This window comes from Rhincodon typus, chromosome 7 (genome assembly GCF_021869965.1).
Source record: "Rhincodon typus isolate 14 chromosome 7, sRhiTyp1.1, whole genome shotgun sequence".
Taxonomy (NCBI): domain Eukaryota; kingdom Metazoa; phylum Chordata; class Chondrichthyes; order Orectolobiformes; family Rhincodontidae; genus Rhincodon; species Rhincodon typus.
The window spans coordinates 50,160,955-50,185,026 of record NC_063338.1 but is presented as its reverse complement, the minus strand read 5'-3'; the positions used below and the strand labels follow the sequence as shown (position 1 = coordinate 50,185,026).

The window sequence follows — 24,072 nt, the reverse complement described above, 5'->3', positions numbered from 1 at the left end:
TCTGGTCAGGCTGCATTCGGAATATTGCAAGCAGTTTTGGGCCCAGGATCAAACGAAAGATGAGCTGCCATTGGAGGGGGTCCAAAGGAGGTTTACAAGAATGATCCTGGGGATAAAGGGCTTATCATCTGAGGAACGGAAGACTCTGTCTGTACTTGGAGTTTAGAAGCACAAAGGGAATTATCATTGAAACTTATAGAATATTGATAGGCCTGCACAGAGAGGAAGTGGAGATGTTTCCACTAATCAGACTAGGACCCAGGGGCACAGCCTCAAGGTGAAGGGATGAACTTCAGGTTGTGACAAAGTAATCAAATCCTCCAAATGTAAAGAGATTCCGACTTTATCTGTAGTGCATCGCGGATGTTGCAAGTCATTACCAGTTCTCTAGCTTGCTACTCTTTATAAGCACTGTGCTGGTCAATGTAGTTTTTGATTACATTGTTCATGTTTGGCTTCCTCAGACTTTATTCGACTCTTACACAAGTGTGCATTTCTTCCCTCAACCCCTTCAGGATAATTCCTTTGTACAATATGCTGTTTTATTCATCTCTATATGCTCAATATGCTTTGGCAGCAGTTATATCCTTGGCACTCTCTGGCCATTCTGTTATCACTTTGTGACAGTTGGACTTTTACAACTTGGTGGCTAGCTTGTCTGATTTGAGCTAGCCACTCAACTGTTACATTCAGTTTCTCAGCTGGGTTGATGACTTCCAGAACATAACCAGCTTCTGCTTCACATTGAATCTGGCAGGCAGATTAACGAGAACGAGGTCAAGTATGCTATTCAATCTTCATGAATCCACCATCACCAATGGCAGATTCAGTCTCACACCTATGCATATTTGAACTTTACCAGCTTGGTCAGTAGCAGTGCCGTTGCTCCAAGCTACCCTTGGTGATAGGCCTTGAAATCCCCTGCCCAGAGTACGTTCTGCACCCTTTCCACCCACAGGTGTTTTTGCTAGCTGGTTTGCAACTTGGAATACCGATTCATCAGCTGAGGGGGATGGCTGGTACTTGGCAATCAGGTTTCCTTGCCCTGATGCCTGGAGACCTTGAGGTCTGGAGTCAATGTAGGGGACTCCCAGAGTAACTCCCTCTCAACTGTAAATCATTGTACTGCCACCTTTGCTGGAAATGGTCACATTGTTGGCTGGGTCATTTCCAGAAAAAGTCTATGAAAATAATTTGGATATATATCCAATAGGATTACTATTCTCCCGTGCTGCCTGAAAAATCTGAATTCTACACAGCTCCCTGTTCCTCCTTCAATAACATCCATATCATGAAGGGATTTGCAATGGAGGGGCCTTTGAGTAGCTCTGATTTTAGGTCAGTAATTCTCTTGAAAGAATTCTTACCAAAAAAAACAGTAAAATGCAGAATGTAGGGGAAGTTTCTGGCAGTCAAACAGTGGAAAATTTTCCGAGCTGTGCCAGTTGATTGACAACTCTCAAATAATCTTGACTTTTAAAACATCATTCTCATTTGACAGGAATACCATGTTCTCCCACTTTCTCAGCATGCAGTCATGTTCTGCCTGCCAACAGATTAGTAATACTACATTTATGCAACAATGCTCTAGGTCTTCTGGTCTCCTACCTTGAAAAAATGAATACTGGGAACTCTCAGAAGTCCCACTAACTTTTCAACACCAGGTTAGTGTCAATGAGGTTGGAGGATTCAAACATACATACTTGAATTGTTACCAGTGAAACATTAAAGAATTACATCCTCTCCAAACTTCTTTAACTACACAATTGACACTCCCTACACATCTCAATACCTAACTAACCCTTTCCCCACTCGACCAGACTAATACCCTCTCATCAATTCCCCAACCCCAAAGAACATCATATGAACTTACCACCTAATCTCTTCCCTTCCCCAAACCCCTCCTTGATCCTGTGGCCAACTATCCACGTATCCACGTACCCATGCACTAACCTTCAGCTTCTTTGTGAAGCATTTCAAAGATGCTTTTAAACACATTGCCCATCTGCATCCTTTAAAGTAAATGGAGCTGAGGGGCAAAACTGGGAAAACAACAAAGGTAAAAGAGATGGTGTTTTTTGGGTAAATTGGAGATGTGTCTATAGTTAAACAGATCAATAGTTGCAGAACTATCATAGCAAGTGGAAAGACAAAGCCGACATATTCTGATATTTGATAAAGCCAACTAAGTGGCTTGGGAGAAAGTTAGTTTCAAGGACACACAAGAGTAAGAAAACTGAATCAGAATGTAAGTTGAAAGGAACATAAAGAGGCAAACTTACCTGTCATTGTTTAATGACAATGACCAGAAAACAGGAAACAGCAACGTTGAGGGGAAACTATAAATATAGTTTGAGAAACATATTGAGGAGAGATTAAAGAGAATAGAAATACAATGAACTCAGGAGACAGAACATGATAGTTGAGATGGCAGTTAAAACACTACATGAAGTCACAAGGTGCAGAGGTTGAGGAAGAACAACAAAATGAAGAGAGAAATCTGTTGTGATGATTGGGCAGGAGTGGTAGGAAAAGAGAGCAAGAAGTTTATAGAGGGGAGATAAGAGGAGTAGAGTGCGTTCAAAAGAATTGTCAGAGTACAGTGGACAAGCCACCATCAATGACATGGTTTCAAGAGTCACACGTTCACCGCAAAAATTTGAATGTCAGAAAGACTGCAAGGTATTGACGTGAGGCCAGGTGTCATCGCAGTTTCAAGTAAACCTATAACACTGATGGAATTGCTCACAAATGAGAGGGCCCTCTTTACATGTAAGCACATATTCTATGAGGAATTCAGAAGCCAATAGCTGGTCCATGGGCTCAATCCTGGGAGAAGTAAATAAGTCAAAAGGAGACAGTCAAGATTAGTCCACGAGGCACAGCACAGTGGTAAGATCACTCTGGCAGGTGGATTTGCTGTACACAAGGATCCAGCGTTGAATGCCCTGATAAGACCTACAGAAAATTTTGATAAAAGGCATATGGGCTTGAAATTTTAAGCTTATCCAAAACAAAGCCAAACATAGTAAAACAAAGTAGTAGGAAGGTTGAGGAATGCTAGATTGCATGGGAAAGGATTTGGGAGATTGCATGTCCAGAGGGGAACTAAATAAAAGCAGTAAGTGACAGATGAGGTAGATCTAGGATGCAGAAGGACAAATAAGAAGTGATGCATTTTGTCGAGAACAGCAGACAAAAAGGGACTATTTGCAAATGCTCACAAGATAACTGAAGGTAGAGGTGTTGTCAGATAGAAAGATTAGGAGAAATATATCCAGTCATAAAAAGGGAATAGACAGCAGTTCAAAGCCAAACACATCATGGAATCAAGATGCCTTAGATAGGATAAAGTCAGCTTGGAACACTGACAAACCCGATATCCAGTTTCGGAGAAGGGCGAGGAGGGAGAGTTTGACCAGACAATATTTGAAGGACAGAGTAGTGGAAGATACACTGCTCAGACAATTCTATGGGAATGAGGGATCAAATTCTGGGCAGAGTGATTGCACAGCAAAAAAAAAAAAAAAAATGGTAAAGTAGTTGGCAATTTTAAAAGATGCAAAAAAAAAAAAATGGTGGGAAAATGTTCTTGGTTTGAGAAGACTGTCATTCTTGATAAAAAAAAACAAAACTGAAACACAACAGGATAATCAGTAGCTTCATAGCTAACAGCACTGGTGCAGGACACATTATTCGGTAGAAAAATCTTCTAATTTAAATCTAATCTGGTGTTCAGTTGAGGACATCTAAATCTGAATGAAGGTTACCTATGAATTCAGCTGCAGAGGCAACAAAATTCTCAAACAGATTTGGCATACGAGATAGCCAGTCTCAGTTACACTGCTCCAATTCGAGGCCTTGTAACTGGTAACCGTGATGATACCATGGCTTTAAGAGGCGTATTGTGTCCTTTTGCTTTGTCTCAAAAAAAGTTTGAGACAGACGTGCCAAGCAGACTGCTCGAAGTCAATAAAGTAAACAGCTTGAAGGATCTTGGGTTTTGTTTTTTTTTGTGCAAGAGTTTGGAACAACAGAAGCAACCTGAATAGGGCAGGTGAAGCTCCCACAGAAAAATAGAACTTAGTTTTAGTTTTCAGTAGTTGCTGGGGTCTTGATGCTAGATGTGGAAGCTCTTATTCCTGTCACAGCCACAAGCGGAGGTTCTCTTCCTGCTACTAGAATTGCATGGGAGACATTCTATTTTCCTGAATTTTTCTTTGCCAAGGGTGTGTTTATGGAATGTTACTACATTGGAACAGTTCATTAGTAGCAATTAATATATTGTTTTGTTAAGCATTTCGATAGAGTTACAGTTAAGTCAATCATTTTTGTTGTGTCTTATTTTATTTGTTGTGTAAAAATAAAGTGTGTCTTGCTCGAAGTAGAGTAGTATGACCAACTGAATTGCGTCAGGAACACACTATACACAACTTTTTATTTTAAAGGGTCTAGGCTGTCTTAATATATTTTTGAGGGTGTTTGGTTTGGTCTGGTCCATTAAAGATTGGGAGCTCATCCGGAATAAAAATCTCTAATTCCAGTTTGGGTTTAGGATTACTGGACTCAAAAAGGCAGTGAATGGCGAGTGTTGGTGTTCTCCTTTCAGGTGTTGAATTTGGTTCATTTAAGTAGGGTGCACCTGTATAGTTATGGCTCTTTCAGTCATTAAGAGTTTCCTGGGGGTAGAAGTTGTCCCTTCAGGAATTTCACAGAAAGTGAGCAAGGAAAGGTTTTTGGAATTGGCAGGCAAATGGAGTCGGGGTGTCTTGAAAAGTGTCTATATTACAGAGGTGGTGGTGCTGGTTTCTTAAAACACAAAGATGAATAAATCCCTGGGACTGGATCAGGTGTACCCTAGAACTTCATGGGAAGCTAGGGAAGTGATTGCTGGGCCCCTTGCTAAGGTACTTTAATCAAAAAGTCTCTAACTTGATTGAGTTCTTTGAAGAAGTGACGAAGAAGATTGAAAGCACAGCAGTGGACATTATCTGTACAGACTTCAGTAAGACATTTGACACGATTCCAGATGGTAGACTGATTAGCCACGTTAGATCACAGGGAATACAGGGAGGACTAGCCATTTGGATACAAAATTGGCTCGAAGGTAGAAGAGAGACGGCGGGAGGGTTGCTTTTCAGACTGGAGGCCTGTGACCAGCGGTGTGCCACTAGGATCAGCGCTGGGTCCACTGCTTGTTGTCATTTATATGAACGATCTAGATGTAGTCATAGGAGGTATGGTTAGTAAGTTTGTAGATGACACCAAAATTGGTGGTGTAGTGGACAGCAAAGGTTACCTCAGTACAACGGGACCTTGATCAGATGGGCCAATGGGTGGCAGATTGAGTTTTATTTACATAAGTGTGAGGTACTGCATTTTGGTAGGACAAGTCAGCACAGGACTTACACATTTAACGGTAAGTTCCTGGGAATGATGCCGAACAAAGAGACCTTGGAGTACAGGTTCATAGTTCCTTGAAAGGAGAGTCACAGGTAGACAGGATAGTGAAGGCGGCATTCTGTACACCTGCCTTTATTGGTCAGTTCATTGAGTACATGAGTTGGGAACTCGTTTTTCAGGACATTGGTTAGACCACTTTTGGATTGCTGCATTCAATTCCAGTCTCCACACTATAGGAAGGATGTTGTGAAACTTGAAAGGGTTCAGAAAAGATTTGCAAGGATGTTGCCAGGATTGGAGACTGAGAGCTATAGGGAAGAGACTGAATAGGCTGGGGCTGTTTGCCCTGGAATGTCAGAGCCTGAGGGGTGACCTGATAGAAGTTTATAAAATCATGAGGGACATGGATAGGGTGAATGGACAAGGTATTTTCCTCAAGGCAGGGAAGTCCAAAGCTGCAGGACATAGGTTCTATTTAAATCTTTCCCTTCTCACCTTCAACTTAAGGGGCAACTTCTTCATACAGAAGGTGGTGCATGTATGGAATGAGCTGCCAGATGGTCGAGGCTAGTACAACTACAACATTTAAAAGGCATCTGGATTGGTATATGAATAGGAAGCGTTTAAAAGGGATTTGGGCAAATGGGACTTGATCAATTTGGGATATCTGATTGGCATGGACTAGTTAGACCGAAGAGCCTGTTTCTATGTTGTAGATCTCTATGACTATTATAGTGACCTTTAACTTCCCATTAACTAAAAATATACAGTAAGGATGAATTTTAGTTCTTAGGCATTAAACAGATATTTATACAAATATGGATTAACTGAAAAGACTTTTACACTACTTGTTTACCATGATTCTATAAGTGGCTTCAGTTTCAAATCCAAATTGAGATGCAATGACCCTAATTTCCGTGGTCTGAAGCTTTGTTTTTGGCAAATTCGTAGCCAGCAATAACCCACATCCTCCAAGATCCTGCAGCACAATGCTTTAACCATAGCATGACATTGGACACTCCTGCCAAACCAAAAGGCCATGATTTTGGCATTTTTCTTTTTCAAAATAAAGTTTCTATTAAAGCACAGAATTAAATATTTAGGGAAAAAATGATCAGTGATAGGGCTAATCCTGAAGAAATATCAAGCATCATTTTAACGCGTTCTGAATTTCTGAAGTCTACTACCATATTTTTAACCCATGTTTCATATCGTCTCAATGTAACAAATATTTAGAAATTGGAGCAAAACAAATATACAATTCCTAAATTTAAAGATAAGCTCTATTGGTACATTACAAGAGTACACCATTGAGGAAATCTCAGTATTTCAATTCTCCCTAATTTTAACCTCGTTGGACATTTCATAAGACATATGCTGCTGTATAAAACATACCAGTTGTAGACAAGCATATTATATTTAAACCAAGATTAATTTGTGTTGAGGATGTAGTGAAGTATTCTAAATATAAAGTATTTACACATTTTCATATTACTATTATTACATCACTATACAGTTTTTGTAGTAAAAAAATCTGGAATATGCCCTTTCATTGAAAACAATCTTGGTATGTGTGAAACAAAACGTGTTTGTTGCCATGGTAAAATGGTTATTCCCCTCTGCTGTACTCAAATTGTTTAAATCATCCAGAAACCAGTCAGTATTACCTGTGGCCCAAAAGTATTATCAGGTTATAGTAAACAATATAGTGCTTTTGTACTTGTCATGGCCTCAAGCTAAAAAGACAGGAACAATATCATGTAAAGTGTATCCAGATTCTAAGAGATGCATTTCACAGCTGCGCTTAAAAAAAAAAAATCAGACTACTCGACAGACACACAGCTCGTGACACTCTGCACTCTGCATTCTATCTGCAGATATTTGAGAAGACTGAACGCAACTTCTTGAATTCATGTTCAAGAGCTGGTGGTATTGCTTTGGCCCAGCCTTTGTGTCCAAGTACTGTTAAACATCAGTTTTACCTGTCAGAGAGCAGTTCCAAACTTATGATCACTTAACAGCAAGGGAAAGATTGCTCATTTAAATGTCAGAATGGTACATAATTTACAGGGGAACTTGCAGTTAATGATGTTCCTATGAACTTGCCACTTCATTCATCTGAAAGAAAATCAGATTTGAAAAAGGTAAATAAAAGGCCAATCTATGACAGTCCTAGAATTGGTCCATTTCTCCTGGAGTTGCATTCAAAGAGCAACTTGCATTTTTAAGGACAAACAGGGCTTGTAGTGGACGTTAACGGAGACAATGTGGGGAGCAGAGGTAAGGCAAGAGTGGAAGAAAGTGTGGTAGGAGGAGCAAAGCGAGAAGTAGGAGGGTGGGGAATTCAGACCAGCAGGAACAGTGATCCTGTTAATAATATTGGAGGTAAAAGATAAAATGAGCCCTGTCAAAGTCTATATTCATATCTATCTTATAAAACTTATGTCAGCTACTTGAAATCCTATCAAAATAATACAATCATCCTAGTCTCAGTTCAGCAAGCTCTTGCAACTTCCATCACTCCACCCACTTTATGGACTAACTTTGTAACTTACAGAATTTGCACAAACATTTAATATTTGAGATACATGACCAGTAAAATGGGTCACTACAATTCTGGTTACACCAGATGATCCATCAACATTTAAATCAAGAGTACACTTAACAGCTGAAAAAAAAAATCACTAATTTTTTTTACTATTTTGTCTTTTATATCTCATTTTCACTTCACTAATTTTGAAGTAAACCCAAACTGAATTCTTGCATTGCTTTAAACCTTAGAATGAATGACTAATTGATTTAATTAAAATATAATTATGTAATTGGTGACAATACTTTAACTGCAGGTTTTGGCCAACATTTAGAAGGCCATCATCATATCTAGCTAAGATAACAAGGTGTAGAGCTGGATGAACACAGCAGACCAAGCAGCATCAGAGGAGCAGGAAAGCTGACATTTCGGGTCAGGACCCTTCTTCAGTTTTCTGAAGAAGGGTCCAGACCCAAAAATGTCAGCTTTCCTGCTCGGCCTGTTGTGTTCATCCAGCTCTACACCTTGTTATCTCTTATCCCCCATCATATCTAGCTGTTGTTTCAACCGGATGTTGCTCCACCCCAGATGTTTATAACAAATGCTTTTTTTAAAAAAACGTTGATAAAGAGGAATCGTCTATCCTGTGTTGATCCCAATGATCCTTGAACTACATGCCAGGACAATGAATGGCCTCACCCATGGGGTGGACAATGAAGTGGAGCTTTACTGTTCCTCAGTTAAGGTATTTCTGCTATAATATGTGGTTCATTAATGCAAATTTTCTATGGTGTGATTTTCTATGGCACGAGGTCACACAAGAGCGCAACTATCGTGTTATAGGAGAACTACCTGTATACCTTTTTAGGCACAGCATTTGGGTTAAACGGAGTTTTGCAAATAAGTCGGGGTGGGGGGGGGTGCGAAATTAGTCTCATGCTTTGTTCAAACTTTGAGAAACTCTGATCGAAGCCTCAAAAAGTCCAGAATGGAAAGAAAAGTTAGACTCTTCTACAGAATTGGAATAGAATGTGAATGTGTGAAATTATTCATCTACCCTTTATGAGCCAGTCACAGAAACTATCAAATTTCTCTTGAAGTCTCAGTGTACCCTTCTCAACTTAAAGACATGTCCAGTTTGATAACAAGTGTGAAAATATTATTATTTATATCGATTAGAAACAGCTATGAATTTACTTATCCTTGCAGCACTTCATTTGTAACAATCGGCCAAATGGAGATTGGACCATTTATTCCTACACACTCCATTCTGTTTGTTAACCATTTCTCAATCCCCACATATATTTTCTCCAATTTCATGCGCTGTAATTTTATTTACTAACCTGTGTGGAATCTTAGGGGGCTTCTGGAAATCCAAATACATAGTGTTTCTTTTAGCCATGCTACCACAATTAATATCCTCAAAAAGCTCCACTGCATGTCAAACATGATTTACATTTCATAAAGGTGATATTTACTCTACTTGATTTTACCAATATTTTGTAAATTTCCAGTTATCACATCCTTCACAATGGATTAACATTTTCCCTGCTATTGATGCTAAGATAGCAGGTCAATACTTTTCCACTCTTCTTCAAATGTTGGGTTGTGTTTGCCACATCCTAGTGCATGGCAACCTTTCCTGAATTCACAGAACGCCTCACCCAAAATAAGTTCAAAGACAACAACATTGAATCAGATCCAAGTGCTCCTCAGGATTAAGTTTCAAGCTACCACAATTCTAATTAATTTAGAGGTATTATGTTAGTGCAAACAAATGTAGATCTAAAGTTCTTTGTTCATCGTAAGTAAAACTATCTATTCAATTAGCATTAAACTTTCTCTTTCAGTATTTGCTCAATAGTAGCTCTTGAACCACAGTCAAAAGTTCATGGGTTCATATACCATTCTAGACATTCATAGAATGGACTTCCTTATGTAACCATTCAACCCATCATCCATGCTGGGACTCTGCAAAAGGAAAACTCAACTTGTCACATGTAATTTTCTCTCCAATTGCTTATCCAATTCCGCTTTGAAATTGCCAATTGTAGCTGCTTCTGCAACAATCTCAGTTTATGCATTGCCAATTATAACTATTTAACTCAGTTGTTTTGCATAATCATCTTAAATCTACATCCTTTGTTCGCATTGAGTACCAATCTCTCTACCTAACCTCTTTAGCCTCTTCATGATTTTGAACACATCTATCCAAATTCATTCTCAGTACAACCTCCCAGCTTCTCCAATCTACCCAATTAACTGAAATATTGCTTTCTGGGAACAATTCTACTGAATCTTTTCTGCACCTCCTGTAAATGCTTCATATCCAAAACTGGCAGATTTTTGTAGAGTTGGACATTTAAAGTTTGCAAATGGGAACAGATTCAGGATACCCAAAATAGTTTCCCAACAACAGTCACTTCTACCTGTGAGATAAATAAATATGCCAGCAAGCCTGCACTCCTGCCAGGTCAATTCCATTGGTGGTAGGCATCTCATTCTTCTTCACAATTTATTTGGTCAAGCTAGGACACAGTTCATGGCCTTTCAAACCCATGATTATGATCATATGAAGTTTTCAAAAGTTGTGTTTAGAGAGGTTTTAACCATGTTGGCCCCATGACTCACTATTCAACACGCACTGTGCAAAGAATAAATGAACCATTAGAATAATAGCAAGTCTCAGCAATGACAATGAGCTCAAAATAGATCTGTTTACACAAGGTGAAGTCCAGTACCAGCTTTAAAATTTTTGTGGTTATAACTTATTTGAGCCACACTTTCAATGAATGTATCTTTATCTCTACAAGATTAAGGGAAGTGAATCAATATAAAATTCTTATTACTTACACTAAAATTTAAGGGTATAACAATAGCAGTTTCTTTTTCAGTAGCTTTCTAAATGGGGGCTTCTCTTCACCAGCATTAAGAATATTTTGTTATTATACGGCTTATTCGTCCTTTGCAGAAGGCATATTGGATGAGTCACTAGCAAGTTTCTTGTGACAAAACCCTTTTGTCAAATAGCAGGTTTTGAACTACCAACACAAAAGCTGTCCTTGCTAAGTTCAGGGTGAGCCAAGGTCCCTGTCCAGCCAACTTCCATCAGCAAGGCTTCAGTACAAGCTTCCTTAAGCACCGAGGAACAAAGCAATATCAAATTAAACTTATGAAATGAGGTTAACACTTAGCTTCAGAAATCAGTGTCCACTAAATATACAATTGAGAGTGTCTTGCATGCAGCAGGGAACATGGACAGGCACACAGGGATTGAGGGGACAAGAGGCAGGAAAGTCAGAGGCCTCAATATTCTTTAATACAACAAGCTTCAAACCAGTCTGGCCACATCAGCATTTGTCTACCTCGCTGATCACATCTGACCTACTGCTGGGTCAGACAGATCCAAATTGATGCCATCCCCTTAATGCAACAATAATTAGTGCCCAGAGTGGCCATTCATACGAGGATAGGTCTGTCCAGTTGGGAAATTTTCTAACTTGAGCTTCCCTCCTCATTGTTGAAAATCCAGATCACTACTCTGGTTAAGGCCAAACCAGAATTTTACGAAGTTCCATGATAGGAGGCTTTTCAAAAGCCTCCTTTTATAAAGCCCAAGATTTGGAATACAACAAACCACAATTTCAATCTACCTTGCCACTTTCAACAATAATCTCAGGTATTGCTGCTCCTTCACTCACTTTAGAATGATGTCCTTTATTTTGTATTCCCCCTTATTTGTCCTACCAAAATTCATCACTTAACACTTTTCTCCATTGCATTTAGTTTGCCATGAGTCTACTTTTCTGTTAGATTTGGACTCTAATACTATCCTACTCATTTAATAGTACTTTTAAGTTTTGTGTCATGCACAAAGTTGGAAATTGTGCCCCACATAACCAAGTCTCAGTCAATGCTCAAGTAGCAGACCTGGTAGGCACTAGGAACCCCAATTCTCCATTTCTGAAGAAGGATCCCAAACTTTCATCAACTTTCCTGTTCCTCTGATGCTGCCTGGCATGCTGTGTTCCTCCAGTTCCACACTTATCTGACTCCAGCATCTGCAGTTCTTGCCATCTCTGGGAGAGAAACCCTAGTGTTCTGACCAATACTTATTCCTCAACCATCAAGAACAGAACAATGCTGTGACTACCTATGTTGCAACAATTACTGTGCTTTTTTTTAAAAAGACAAATCCTCAATTGAGTGTTCTTTAGGTGATCCCGAGATCACAAAACACCTATGAAAACAAATTCTTTATTACTGTTGCTCCATTATTTTGTTTTCATGACTGAGTTACACAACTATAAGTTCCAAACAAAAAGCCACCCAAGTAATATTCAAACCACCTAATTCCAATTATACATTCAACATAAATTTAATATAACATACTAAAATATAAACAATCAAGTAGCAGCAAAATCTTGTGTTACAAGGTTCTATTCAAGATAGCCTTGATGGGTAAAGTGTCGGACTGAAGTTTGTACTGTTCGCAATCCCTAAAACTCAAGTGGCCATTTTTTTCTTAGATTAGGGATAGTGCAACTTTAATTTTAAAAATCTACTCAGCTACATATAAATATTAATGAAGTGACAATTTTCAACGCTAAACAGCCTGAACTTATTCATGTAATGAGGCCTTAGGTTGTGGTGGGAGGAGTAGAAAATGATAAGACATTAAATAATAGGAACAGTAGGAGGCCATTCAACCCCTGACACTGCTTCTTCATTCAATAGGATCACAGTTGATCCAGCATTCCTCACACCCACTTTCCTGCACTTTCCCCATAGACATTGATTTCTCCTACTGATCAAGGATCTATTTCAGCCTTAAATATAGACAAGGACACTGCAACGCGCCCCCCACCACCACCCCCTCTCCAGCTTTCTGTGGCAAGGATTCCCAAAGACACTTTAACCCTCAAAAGAAATCCCTCCATCTCATCTTAAATTTGCACCCCTTCATTCTGAGGTTATGTTCTCTGGTCTTAGACTCTCTCATGAAGGGAAAGATCCTTTCAGCATTTACCCTGTCAAGCCCCTTAAGAATCTTACGTTTCAATGAGATCACCTCCAATTCTTCTAAATTCCAGTGAGCAGAGTCCCAACCTGTTTAGCCTTTGCTCAAGACAATCTTTCCAAACCAGGGATCATCCTCATGAATCTTTGCTGAACTGGCTCCAACAAAATGGTATCTTTCCTTAAATAAAAGGGACTAAAACTGCTCACAGGACTCCAGATGTGGTCTCACCGGCAACTTGTACAGTTGCAGTAAGACTTCCCTACTCTCTCACTCCAACTCCTTTGAAGTTAAAAAGGTCAATATTCCATTTGTGGTCCTGATTATCTCCTGTACCTGCATACCAACTTTGTTTCATAAGTATCCCCAAATCCCTTGGTGTCACAGCTTTCTGCAGTTTTTTCTTCTTCTATTAAGTAATGCTGATCATTTGTTCTCCCTTCCAAAATTAAACTTCACATTTTCCCACACCATACTTCATTTGCCAACATTTTGTCCAATTAGTTAACCTATCAAATATCTCTGTACATTGTCTGGAGGAATACAAAGCAAATAATTTCACTAGCAAGTCTGACCAATGTCAAATTTGGTGCTCTTCTGGAGGGAAAAATTTGCCAAAGGTTAAGCTCTTCACAAGCATTTCATGAACAATGTAAACACGTTTTCTGCTGAAATTTTGAAGATGATAACTATATTACCATAAAGTAGAAATAATTTCAAAGCCTGCAAGACACTAATTTGAAAAAGGCAATGCTTTTACAGTATAAAAATGCACACCACTTTGAATTTTGAAGTTTGTCCCACATCACGGTAATGTTTATTTACTCCAAAGTAAAAAGGAAAGAAAATCAATATAGAAATGCTGAAAATTGAAACTAACTGCTATTCTTGATGGAATTCAACTATCACCGAAATTTTAATACACAAGCAGCTCATCTAGAAATGTAAAATAGCAAACAGTGTCTACTTAGGATGTTGGCAGTTCAAGGTTTTCCTAACAGCTTTTTTTTGTATTGGAGGTGCAATTAAAATATTGAGAAATTCAAAACAAATGTAAATCAGGAAAAAACAGGCTCTGTAGGGAGTGCTGCCTGGTTTATTGTCGACCAGCTCCCTGGCTCTGGCACTGGGCTTAAGTAATGGAATGTGGTGTGGTGGAAAACACAGGAGGCAGATGCTTCAGAGGAAAAGAAAAAAGTCTGATTTTATTTTTTAAAAAAGCAAATTGAACATATTTACAAAAATCTGCAAAATGGATATCAAAAGCAGCTACGAGGGCAGGGAGGGAGGGAGATTACTTGCTAATCCGAAGTCCTACCCTGTTCCACTTCCTTAGGGATGCCCTACATAGTTTTCCCCCAAACCCCACCTTCCCCTATGACTAACCAAGCTGAGTTAGAGGGTGTCGATGACCTTAGGCTCACCCCTTGTGTGGAGCATGATTTCAACTTGCTCGTCATAGCTGGGGCTCCGTAGAGGGCCACAAGTGCCAGTAACCATCAGTCTGGTGGTGTCTGCTGATGCAGTTAGGCACACTGGACCTGATGGGCGAGTACCTTAGTTTGCTTTCCTTTCTTGGTGGTGCTTGTGAGTGGGTTATCGTCTTGGATGGTGGTGGATGTTGTTGGTGTTGCCCTGGTCGGTGCCTTGTGGCTCTGGATGCTTTTGGACACTTCCAGACTTCGAATGGAGGTTCATGGTTAGTTGATGGCATTCAGTGGTTTATAAGTGTTGCTCTTGGTGTGGAGGGATCGCAAATTCCTTGACTCTGAGGCCCCTACGGGAAGTTTTCTTTCGATCGGCAAGTCTGATCGATCTCCTTCCTATTCCTTGCGGCTTTGGCTCAGGAGCGCCTTCGCGTGCGGGGCCTGCTTCTTGCTTGGACTCTCGAACTCCTCTCACGAACTGCTCACACCGGGCACGCACAGAACCCAACTCAGAGCACACATCTAGCTGGAATCGGAGCGCGTTGCTGGTATCACAGCACACACTGCTGCGATCGGGGCCCCAGTTATACCAACTTCAGGCCCCCTTACCTCCTGCCAAATCTGGTTTCGGCTGCTGAGCTATTGTTCCTCCTCTCGCGGCTGAATGAGCTTCCTGAACGCTGGAAGTGGTGTGAATGGCTTTTCAGTTAAGGTGAGTGATTTCAATAGCTTGGAGTGTCCAGTATTTCCCTTAGACAGGTATTCATTAAGTTTTGAATAGTAGTGTGAATATTCTTACATCCAAAGGTGAAACAGGTTTACATATAGCACAATGGTGTGGAATGTTCGGTATTTCTGTGGCTGAGCGTTGGTTGGAAATTAAATGGCTTTTTACCTCTGCAGGCTCCAGAAGGTCTGAAGTTGTACATTTCCTGCCGTCTAGCTTCCATTGTTTTAAGCTGGGGTGTGACTGGGGGTCTTCCCTTAGTTTTGCAGGCTAACCCCTGTTCGAGACATCTGCTCCTGAGCTTGCATATTACCCAGTCTGACCCAACCAGCCTTTTCCTGGTTCAGTAGAGGTCCATGGTTTCTTGAATCCAAAAGTTCAGTGAATTATAGTCCAATATACTTTCCACAAACTTACATCTTCAGGAGGGTTTTCGCCCAGGGTATATCCATAAACTGATGGGAATTTTTACCCTACATTACAGTTTTCAGATCCAAGCTTCCCATCTCCAGAGAGATGGGCAAATCATGGTGTTAAATCACTTACATTTGGTCATTTCCTGTATTTACGCAGACACTAAAATGAAATTCTTACATAATAAAACATTGTAATTTCAAGGTGTTAAGTAACATCCAGTTACGTAGATAAACAAGTATAATTTGAACAATTTACATAAAGAGCAACAGTTACTGAAGTATCTATAAATGAGGCCCATAGAGACACCAGAAGACCTCAAGGTCAAAAAAATTGCTGGTATCAAAAATCAAGGAATCATTGAGACAACACGCATTTTATCTACATAATGCATACAGCCCTAGAACAGCAGATGACTATTAGAAGGGACAGGAACAAAGGAGTTGATTCATTATCACAGCATTGCTACTCTTAATTGGTCCCTGACCAGTTCACTAGGGTATTATGTACTAAATTATTCAAAAGCAAACTGTAGTATAATGCCTTAACACATTTTTATTGTGTGTTCACAGAGACAGGTAAATTGTAAACTCTTCATCCAAGAAGTTTCACTAACATATGGTAGAGCAGAAAACCTGAATATTTTGTTTCAATGTTTAATCTGTGGCATACGGAGTTCTGTAATTGGCTAAACGTATTACCGTCAAATCTTCAATAGCCAGACTCAGGCTTCAATTTACTAAATTAATTCATAAATACTTTTTCCCTAAAAGACTCCCATGTTTTCAACTAATTATATATGTTTGGTAGAAGTTCACATGTATTTCCTCGTATTAAGCATACCAGATGATACTCTCCAGAAATTTTCAGTCTCTCAATTCCTCCAATAGCTTCCAGCCCCAAGCTTTTAAAGAAAATTAGGAGGGAAAAGGAAAGTGTAAGCTTACTGATCAAGACAGTATTCAGTCTTAAGGTTTTAGCTGCAAAAGAACTTTGACAATATCAATATTAAAAATCTTAAAGTAAAAGAGAATCTCAAATTTAAATTCCTTGTAGTTTGTACCCTGAATACAAGACAGAAATGGTGACTGTAACCCACACTAATCTTGGACAATAATGCTGGATAAAAATCATCTCGACATAGATTAGTTATTTTCACACACAAAGGAAGATCAAGACAGCTCATCACAAAGTGTTGTGGTGGAGGGGTAAATGGACTTTTTTGTTAACACATTCTAACCTTACAATTTAAGAGTTTTATACAATAAATTTAGAAAGTGGAGAATACAGTTATTTCACATAGTGACAGAGCTAGCAACAGAAAATGCTTACCTCTCAAGGCTGGTAATAAAGAGCGGTCTTTTTTATCATCACATTTGTTGCATTCACTGAAGTACAGCAATAAGAAGACATCCAGCAGGACCCAGACCAAAGATGTGGCCAAGACTACCTTACACCACGCCAATCTCCTCATGAGTACTGTATTTTGTGAACCACACTGGCAAGCAGGAAGTGCGCAGCTTTATTTCTTTGGTGAAATAGATCACAGTGCAAAAAAGGGAGGCAATGCCAGAAATCCAGTTTGTCGAATGAATGAATTAAACATCGCTGAAACTGAAGAAGAACACAAAAACTTAGTGTCATATATTACTAATACTAATAGGATACTTTAGTATACTTCTAGTCTATTTCAGACCTTTCTGAAGAATTATGGATTCATGGGGAGCCCAATAACTTCAAAAACATTCTAAGTAGTAGAACAAAGTTTGAAAATGAGTCAAGAAGTTGTCTGTCTCTTATTTTTTCTAAATGCTGGGTCAAAGAATCAAAACTAACTGCCCCCATATAGATGTGCTAAATAAAAGCCAAAACAGGAGATCTTTAGAATATCTGTACAATGCAACATGCTGTCCAACTTTCAGGCACCATAAAAAGGTTCACGAAAAGCAACAAGAACAGAAATTGCTCGAAAAACTCACGAGGTCTGACAGCATCCGAAAAGAAGGGTCACTGGACCCCAAAATTTTAAACTGATTTCTCTCCACAGAAGCTGCCAGATCTGCTGAGTTTTTCCAGCAATTTGTTTTTCTTTGATTTCGAGCATCCACTATTCTTTTGTTTTCATGATTAAAAGCAAACTGGACAAGTTATTTTGAAAAAAAATCAAATAACTTAAAAAAAAGCAATCCCTACAATTTTGCTGAATAAATGCTAAATTGGTTGCCATTCACCTGGAGCTGAGCTTCTGACCTTATATCCACTTGATCGGCAAGAACATCTGCTTTTCTCTCAATAATACACCTTAAGTAAACAAAGGTATCATTTCATTGCAGAAAATTCAGAGAACGTTTACTAGGATGATCCCCAGTATGGAGGAACTGTCTATAAGCAAACGCTAAACATTCTGTTCACTGGAGTTTAAGTGAATGAGAGGTGATGTTATTGAAACATATAGGATTCTTAAGGGACTTGACAAGGTAAATGCTGAAAGGATATTACCCCTCAAAAAGAGAGTCTAGGACCAGACAGCATTGTTTCAGAATAAAACGGCACAAACTTAAGACTGAGATGAAGAGGAATTTCTTCTGAGGTTGACTATCTCTGGAACTCCTTCCAAAGAGCTGTAGGGGCACAGTCCTTATTTATGTTTAAGACTGAGATAGATACATTCTTGATCAGTAGGGAATCAAGTGTTACAGGGAAAATGGACTGAGGAATATAGGATCAGCCATGACCCTACTGAAGGGCAGAACAGGCTGAAGGGGCTGAACAACCTATTCCTATTCCTTATGGTCTTAATATTGTCATTGTCTGCCCTTACTCAGTTCAACCTGCTGCAAACCTTAGTGTGGTGTTACCACTGTACTACAATTCCAAAGCTCTCTTAGCAGGCTTTCAAACTTCATTCTGCATCAGGCTGAGCTCACCTAAAACTCTGCCACCTACATCCTAGCAGATCCAAATTCCATTCACCTCACTGAGCACCCAAAGGTTTACGTTGGCTCCTAATCCAGTCATAACTTGCTTTTACAATAGTCATCCTTGTGATCAAACTGTAATCTCTGATCTTCTCCCTTACAACCAGCTGACAAGTTAGCTTTACTCTCACTCTGGCCTCATTTCCCATCCATCTGCCTTACTGTTGGCAGCCATATCCTCAACTGTGGGTCGAGACAAATCATCTTTACTGCATTCTTTTCTTCCTCCAGTAACATGCTTCTCTAAAATCTATTTCAGTAAGCATTCTGATGCAAGCCCATCAAAAATGAAACATCAACTTTGATTCAACCCCAAATACTTGAGATACCGGCTAATCTGCAGTGTTTCAACATTTACTGTTTTGAGTTCCAACACCAAAATCCACCAGGGGTTTTTTTTATAGGAGGGGTGGGAGCTATGTAAAATATGTCAGATGGACAGCCCACCATCTTCCCACCCAAGGTAATATGGTGGGGAAAAGGGTTGCAAATGGTCAATGAAAGGGAAGGTGCTGTTTGAAAATCTGTAGCATTCGCCTCCATCCCCCAAGATAGTTCTCATCTAACTTTCTTCACGGCCTGAATTTTAAAACCCACTTCCCCGTCCACCCTTCCTAAAAAGAGCTCAAACCCTGCCCAATTCCTTGACTGACCTGGGTCCAGGGACCAACAGGACTTCTTGGGACTGGCTGTAGTCCCAGCACTAAGCATTAGTGTCAGCTGGGCACAAACTTTGCTTCTCAGGGTGGGAGGTATGAGTGTGCAAGCATTCCACACCACTTAAATGTGACTCCATGTCTTCAACTTGTCCCAATACTTCACATATGGCTAAATGTCAGCTTCTGGCTGCTTGTTAACACACCAATGAAGTTCTTTGGGTTTTTTTTTGTATATGCTAAGTGTGCCATGTAAACACAGGTTATGATTGTTTTAACTAAATATTAGGACCACCTAGTGACGGGGCCCATTACAGTTCATTGATTTAATGCACACAGCCAATTCTAGCACATTGTGATTTATATAAAGAGGAAATATCAATGAGCATGCACAGACAATCTTTACTTTGCTTCCAATGAACCACACAAGCCCTGCAAATATTTTGAACAAATTGATTACAAAGGGGCAATTAACTTCAAATCTTTTACCATTCAAATCAGAAAATACAGCAAAGAATGTGTGGAAGAAGTGTCTGTTGGAGTTAGCAACTGGATTCAGGGCCTCCCAAGAACCCCACCTCAGGGGAATGGAGTAACTTGATCAACACTTTCCTACCCCAACCATGTGTAAATGGAAAAGTGATAGTGCAGTTGTCTGTGTTGTTCTTTTTCTTCCATTCCCGGCATCACTTCACGGCCAAGATGCCTGATGTCAGGTCCATCTAACAATCATGATTACAGATTATATTTTCTGATCTTTTCACTTTCTCGTCTGCTTCTCATTTGTCTCCAGGAAAATTTGAAGCAGGTGAATGTTAAGGAGCAGTCTATTTATTTCAGATTTTGGTCTGTTCTGTTATGCAGACGCAAACAAAACACTTCACACTCGCACTACTATAAAAAGGGAGAATTAATACAGCACTGGAAATCCTTCCCAAACAGGCTCATAATCCTCACCCAAAGTGATGAAGCATCGCAACAGGAAAGAACTGATTTCATTTCTGGTAGAAATTTCAACAGTGAAAGAAATCCTGCTCCAGGTGTTTAACACTATTAGGTAAGGGTTGTGCATTTCAGATGCACGGGCAGTCCCATGCTTTGTTAGCTCTGAATATAATCTGGGATTTAGTGAAATGGAGATGCAAATGCTGGTGTGGCAGCAATTGGATTCATCATTTGCAGTTTAGCAGTTTCGCCTACAAGCAATGCAGTACTCATCACCATGTTGGAGACAGCATTTGAACCAAACAACGTTATTTTTGTAGGTCATTTCTGTTCAGATGCTTAACTACAGTAGCTATATCAGTATTGTTACTTTATAAGAACTTTCCCTAGTATGGAATGTTACAGGATTTCTCCTGAACGGTCTGCACATTCTCCCAGTGGCAGCATAGAGGTGACAGTTTTGTGGAACAAAGTATTGGCCACAGGTAGGGAAGGACCTCAACATGATTTTTCTTTTTTAAAAAAGGTCACTTGCATACCACAGCAATAACCACGTCTCCCCAGGAAACTGCTGAGACTCCAAAGCAGAAAGCTGTGAGAATTTTTGATGTTGTCAACGCACTCAGCTTTTGTCCTTAATTGGACAGTGGACTCTTTAGGTCAATTAAGACAACACCATTGGTAAAATTGCTGAGCATGTCCTGCTGCCAACAAGTGTGACCTTAGGACCCATTTTTGCCCTGACATCTGGGACTTAAGTCAACTTGTACAACTTGGCCCAAACAACAATAACAAAAACATGCTGTTGTCATTACGTTGGACATGATTTTAACTTAATTAACAAGGGAGATAGTTTTAAAAATTGCAAATTCTTTACCATCAACATTATTGAAAAGTGACATGTTGGCAAAGCTTTTCATCTTGCACTCATCAGGACAAATTGCAAGAATTCCAAATGTATGAATTCCAGGGCCATGCCAGTTACAAAGGCTGAATCATTGAGTGATGTAATCATAAAGCATTTTACTGTGATTACTTGTTATCGTGAGACTACAAACGTTCGCCCAACAGCCCCAGCTTAGAAACTAAAAATGTTAGATGTGACTCCATGATTATCCAACAAGTGCTTTTCAATCCCAAACGTGCCCATAGCTGCAACAAGGAACTTAAGTAACCAGGCAAGTTTGTAACATGGTTTAATTACACTTGTTAGAGAAAGCATGCATTCATACACAGGGAATTAATCACTGCAAAACAAAGGGATACACGTTCAAGCCTTATGTTTCTTTTCAACTATTCAGAGGTTCGATGAACCCATGCTTCCCTGATGCCTTCACTCTGGCAATCCCCCTGCCAGAGCTGACTTGTCAGTCAGCACGCTTTCGTCCATAGTATAAATTGAGATTGTTTGAAGTTAGGCATCTTGGCATTTTTCCTGATGTATGCAAGAAGTGTGTCTACAGCATGACATTTTAAAAGCAATATTCAAGTTTAACACTAAGTGACTGGTAGGAAAGGAATGATGAGGCAAAGTCCGGGGAGTTACAGAATGAGCCATGGGTGGTTGTGTTTACATCACAGATATTCTAAACCTGAAATCTTCAAGTTGTAAAATTAAAAGTATTTCATTTAAATCTAGTATCAGTGTAATGCACAATATTTTAACTTGAATTGCATGAAAGCTTGTACTTTAGTGTTAAGTACCCCCAAACAAACAACGCTGGAGAAACTCAGCAGCTCTGGCCAGCATCTGTGGCGTGAGAATCAGCGAGTGTTTCGAATCTGGTATGACTTCTTCAGAACTGCTCTGAAGATCTGAAGAATTCATACCAGACTGGAAACGTTGATCGTTTCTCTGTCCACAGCTGCTGAGTTGCTCCAGTGTTGTCTGTGCTTATTGCAGCCTGCCAGCGTCTGCAGTGCTTTGCCTTTAAGTGTTCGGAATCCTCGCTAGTGGTAGCGATCAAAATCAGTGAACAGGGAAAAGCAGTAACCTGTTTCCGCTAAGTCAATTGTTTCAGCAATAGCAGCATTTTCATGATATATAAATGCCCTTCCAAGTGCTCTACATCCATCATATAAAATTTCCATTTATGCTTTCAAGTTGCAAAACCTAATTATGAAGCTTTGAATACGTATTTAATACTGTACTCGACAATTTTTTCTTGTTAAATATTTATCATGTTGACTTTAAATGCGTCCTGTTCCTTGTACAAATTAATTACTGAAATCAACACAAAGTGTAATTCTGCTACAGGAAACAGTGCTGACACTGCGTCTGTAATCAAAGGTTGCGGACTGAGGGGCTTTGGCCAATCCCGCTAATGAGAGGCTAGGCAAACGTGCCAGGTGGTTATCAGCTAATGTATCAAGCTGTTAAATTAATAAATATGAAGTCCCGCGGTTTAGTTCTCGTTGGAATGGGTGTATTACACAAACGGGATTCTCGAACCGGAAGATTTCTAACAAGCCGAGTTCCAGAAAGTCTGCGTAATATAACCCGGCGATATTAGTTTAAATTTACAATACAGTTGAACATCCGATTAATAATGACCAGAAGTTTCTAATTAATTCTTCGCATCATTTAAAAGCGTAGAAAATAAATTGGTGCATTATTTTCAGTCTCGACTTCTGAAAAAAATGATAGACAGAAACCATCTGGATTGATAATGTGACCAGTTTAAGATAATTTCGATTCAAAGCAGAATTTAGCAGTCTACTTCGTACTCTTACATCTCGAACTGCTTTCAGTCTCCAATGGTCACTCCTTCTGGGAACCTGTCTTCCTTCTGACACAAGCGCACGTTCGGTGCCGTGTTGAAAGTACATATAATCTCCTAGAAAAAATATTTTAAAAGATATATATCGCGCAAAATAAAATGAACGGACAGACTTACGCTGTAACGCAGGAAAGATAGATGGGGCAGAACCTGGTGCAATTAACTTGTTGCATTCTTGCAGAGCCCAATCAATTGTCACAAACACTTAGGAACGCGGCGCTTGTTGAAGAAAATGCTGCGAAGATTTGTTAAAGTGCAGTACTAATTTGGGGAGTCAAGAGATGACGCAATGGCTTCGCCATTACTTGGCAGTGTTTGATATTTACGTTGACCTGCCGAGGCAGAGCGTTTAGACACAAGCAGCTACTAACTCCCAAAGCCACTGATCAGTTCAGGTGCTCCTCGTCCCGAGGCCGCCCACTCCACTGCGCAAGCTCGAACTGTCAGGGCCCTGCTCCCAAGCAGCCGTCAATCACAATGTCTTGGAAAAGACATCCCGCCTCCCACAAAACCTCATTGGCTGTTTGCTACAACTTCACCCAATCGAGTTCGGAGGGCCGCCAATTTGCTCCTTTGTTTGGTCAAAGAAACCGCCAATCAATTCCGACCACGCCCTGCAGTCTTTGGGCCTGCGCGCTGGGCCCCATTCCCTCGAACAAGGGGGCGGGGCTCAGAGCTGCAGTGCGAGTAGAGCGTTCTACCGCAGGGGGGAGCAGCGAAAGGAGCTGTCCTGCGTTTTGGTGCTGAATCCAGCTTGTAATTTGCTGCTTGCAAGAAACCTGTATTTATATTGTGACTTTAACATAGCAAAATGTGAGCTACCTAAGTGGCTGAAGTTAATGGCAGGTGACCAAATGTTTAGTGGAAAATGTAGAAGGGAGAATTTAGCAAGGACGTTTATTACAATGGCAAGTCATGTCATTCCTATAGACATAGTGAAGGCACTCCGCCAAGCAGTCAACCAGTCTGCATCAGGTCTTGCCAATGCAAAGGATGCTGCATTGTGAGCAGTAGACTAGATTCAAAGAAATACAAGTAAAATGTGAGATAACAAGGTGTAGAGCTGGATGAACACAGCAGGTCAAGCAGCATCAGAGGAGCAGGAAAGCTGACGTTTCAGTTTCCTGCTCCTCTGATGCTGCTTAGCCTGCTGTGTTCATCCAGCTCTACACCTTGTTATCTCAGATTCTCC

At 40.0% G+C, this 24,072-nt stretch overlaps 1 protein-coding gene across 6 annotated transcripts in view; it reads right to left on the bottom strand.

The window, feature by feature from the left end:
• The window catches only part of galnt13 (UDP-N-acetyl-alpha-D-galactosamine:polypeptide N-acetylgalactosaminyltransferase 13), a 349,729-nt gene extending 326,404 nt beyond the window's left edge, over nucleotides 1–23,325 (bottom strand). For 4 of the 6 annotated variants that reach the window (XM_048599346.1, XM_048599342.1, XM_048599348.1 and 1 more), the window contains exons 1-2: nucleotides 22,998–23,319; nucleotides 16,854–17,135 (exon numbers count right to left, since the gene is read on the bottom strand). In XM_048599346.1, the coding sequence (XP_048455303.1) occupies nucleotides 16,854–16,995 (142 nt within the window). In that variant the 5' untranslated portion in view covers nucleotides 16,996–17,135; nucleotides 22,998–23,319. Of the gene's footprint in view, nucleotides 1–16,853; nucleotides 17,136–22,833; nucleotides 22,938–22,997 lie in introns of all 6 variants that reach the window. The other 2 variants (XM_048599345.1, XM_048599344.1) reach the window with 2 other exon arrangements.
• Between the last annotated feature and the right edge of the window lie 747 nt (nucleotides 23,326–24,072).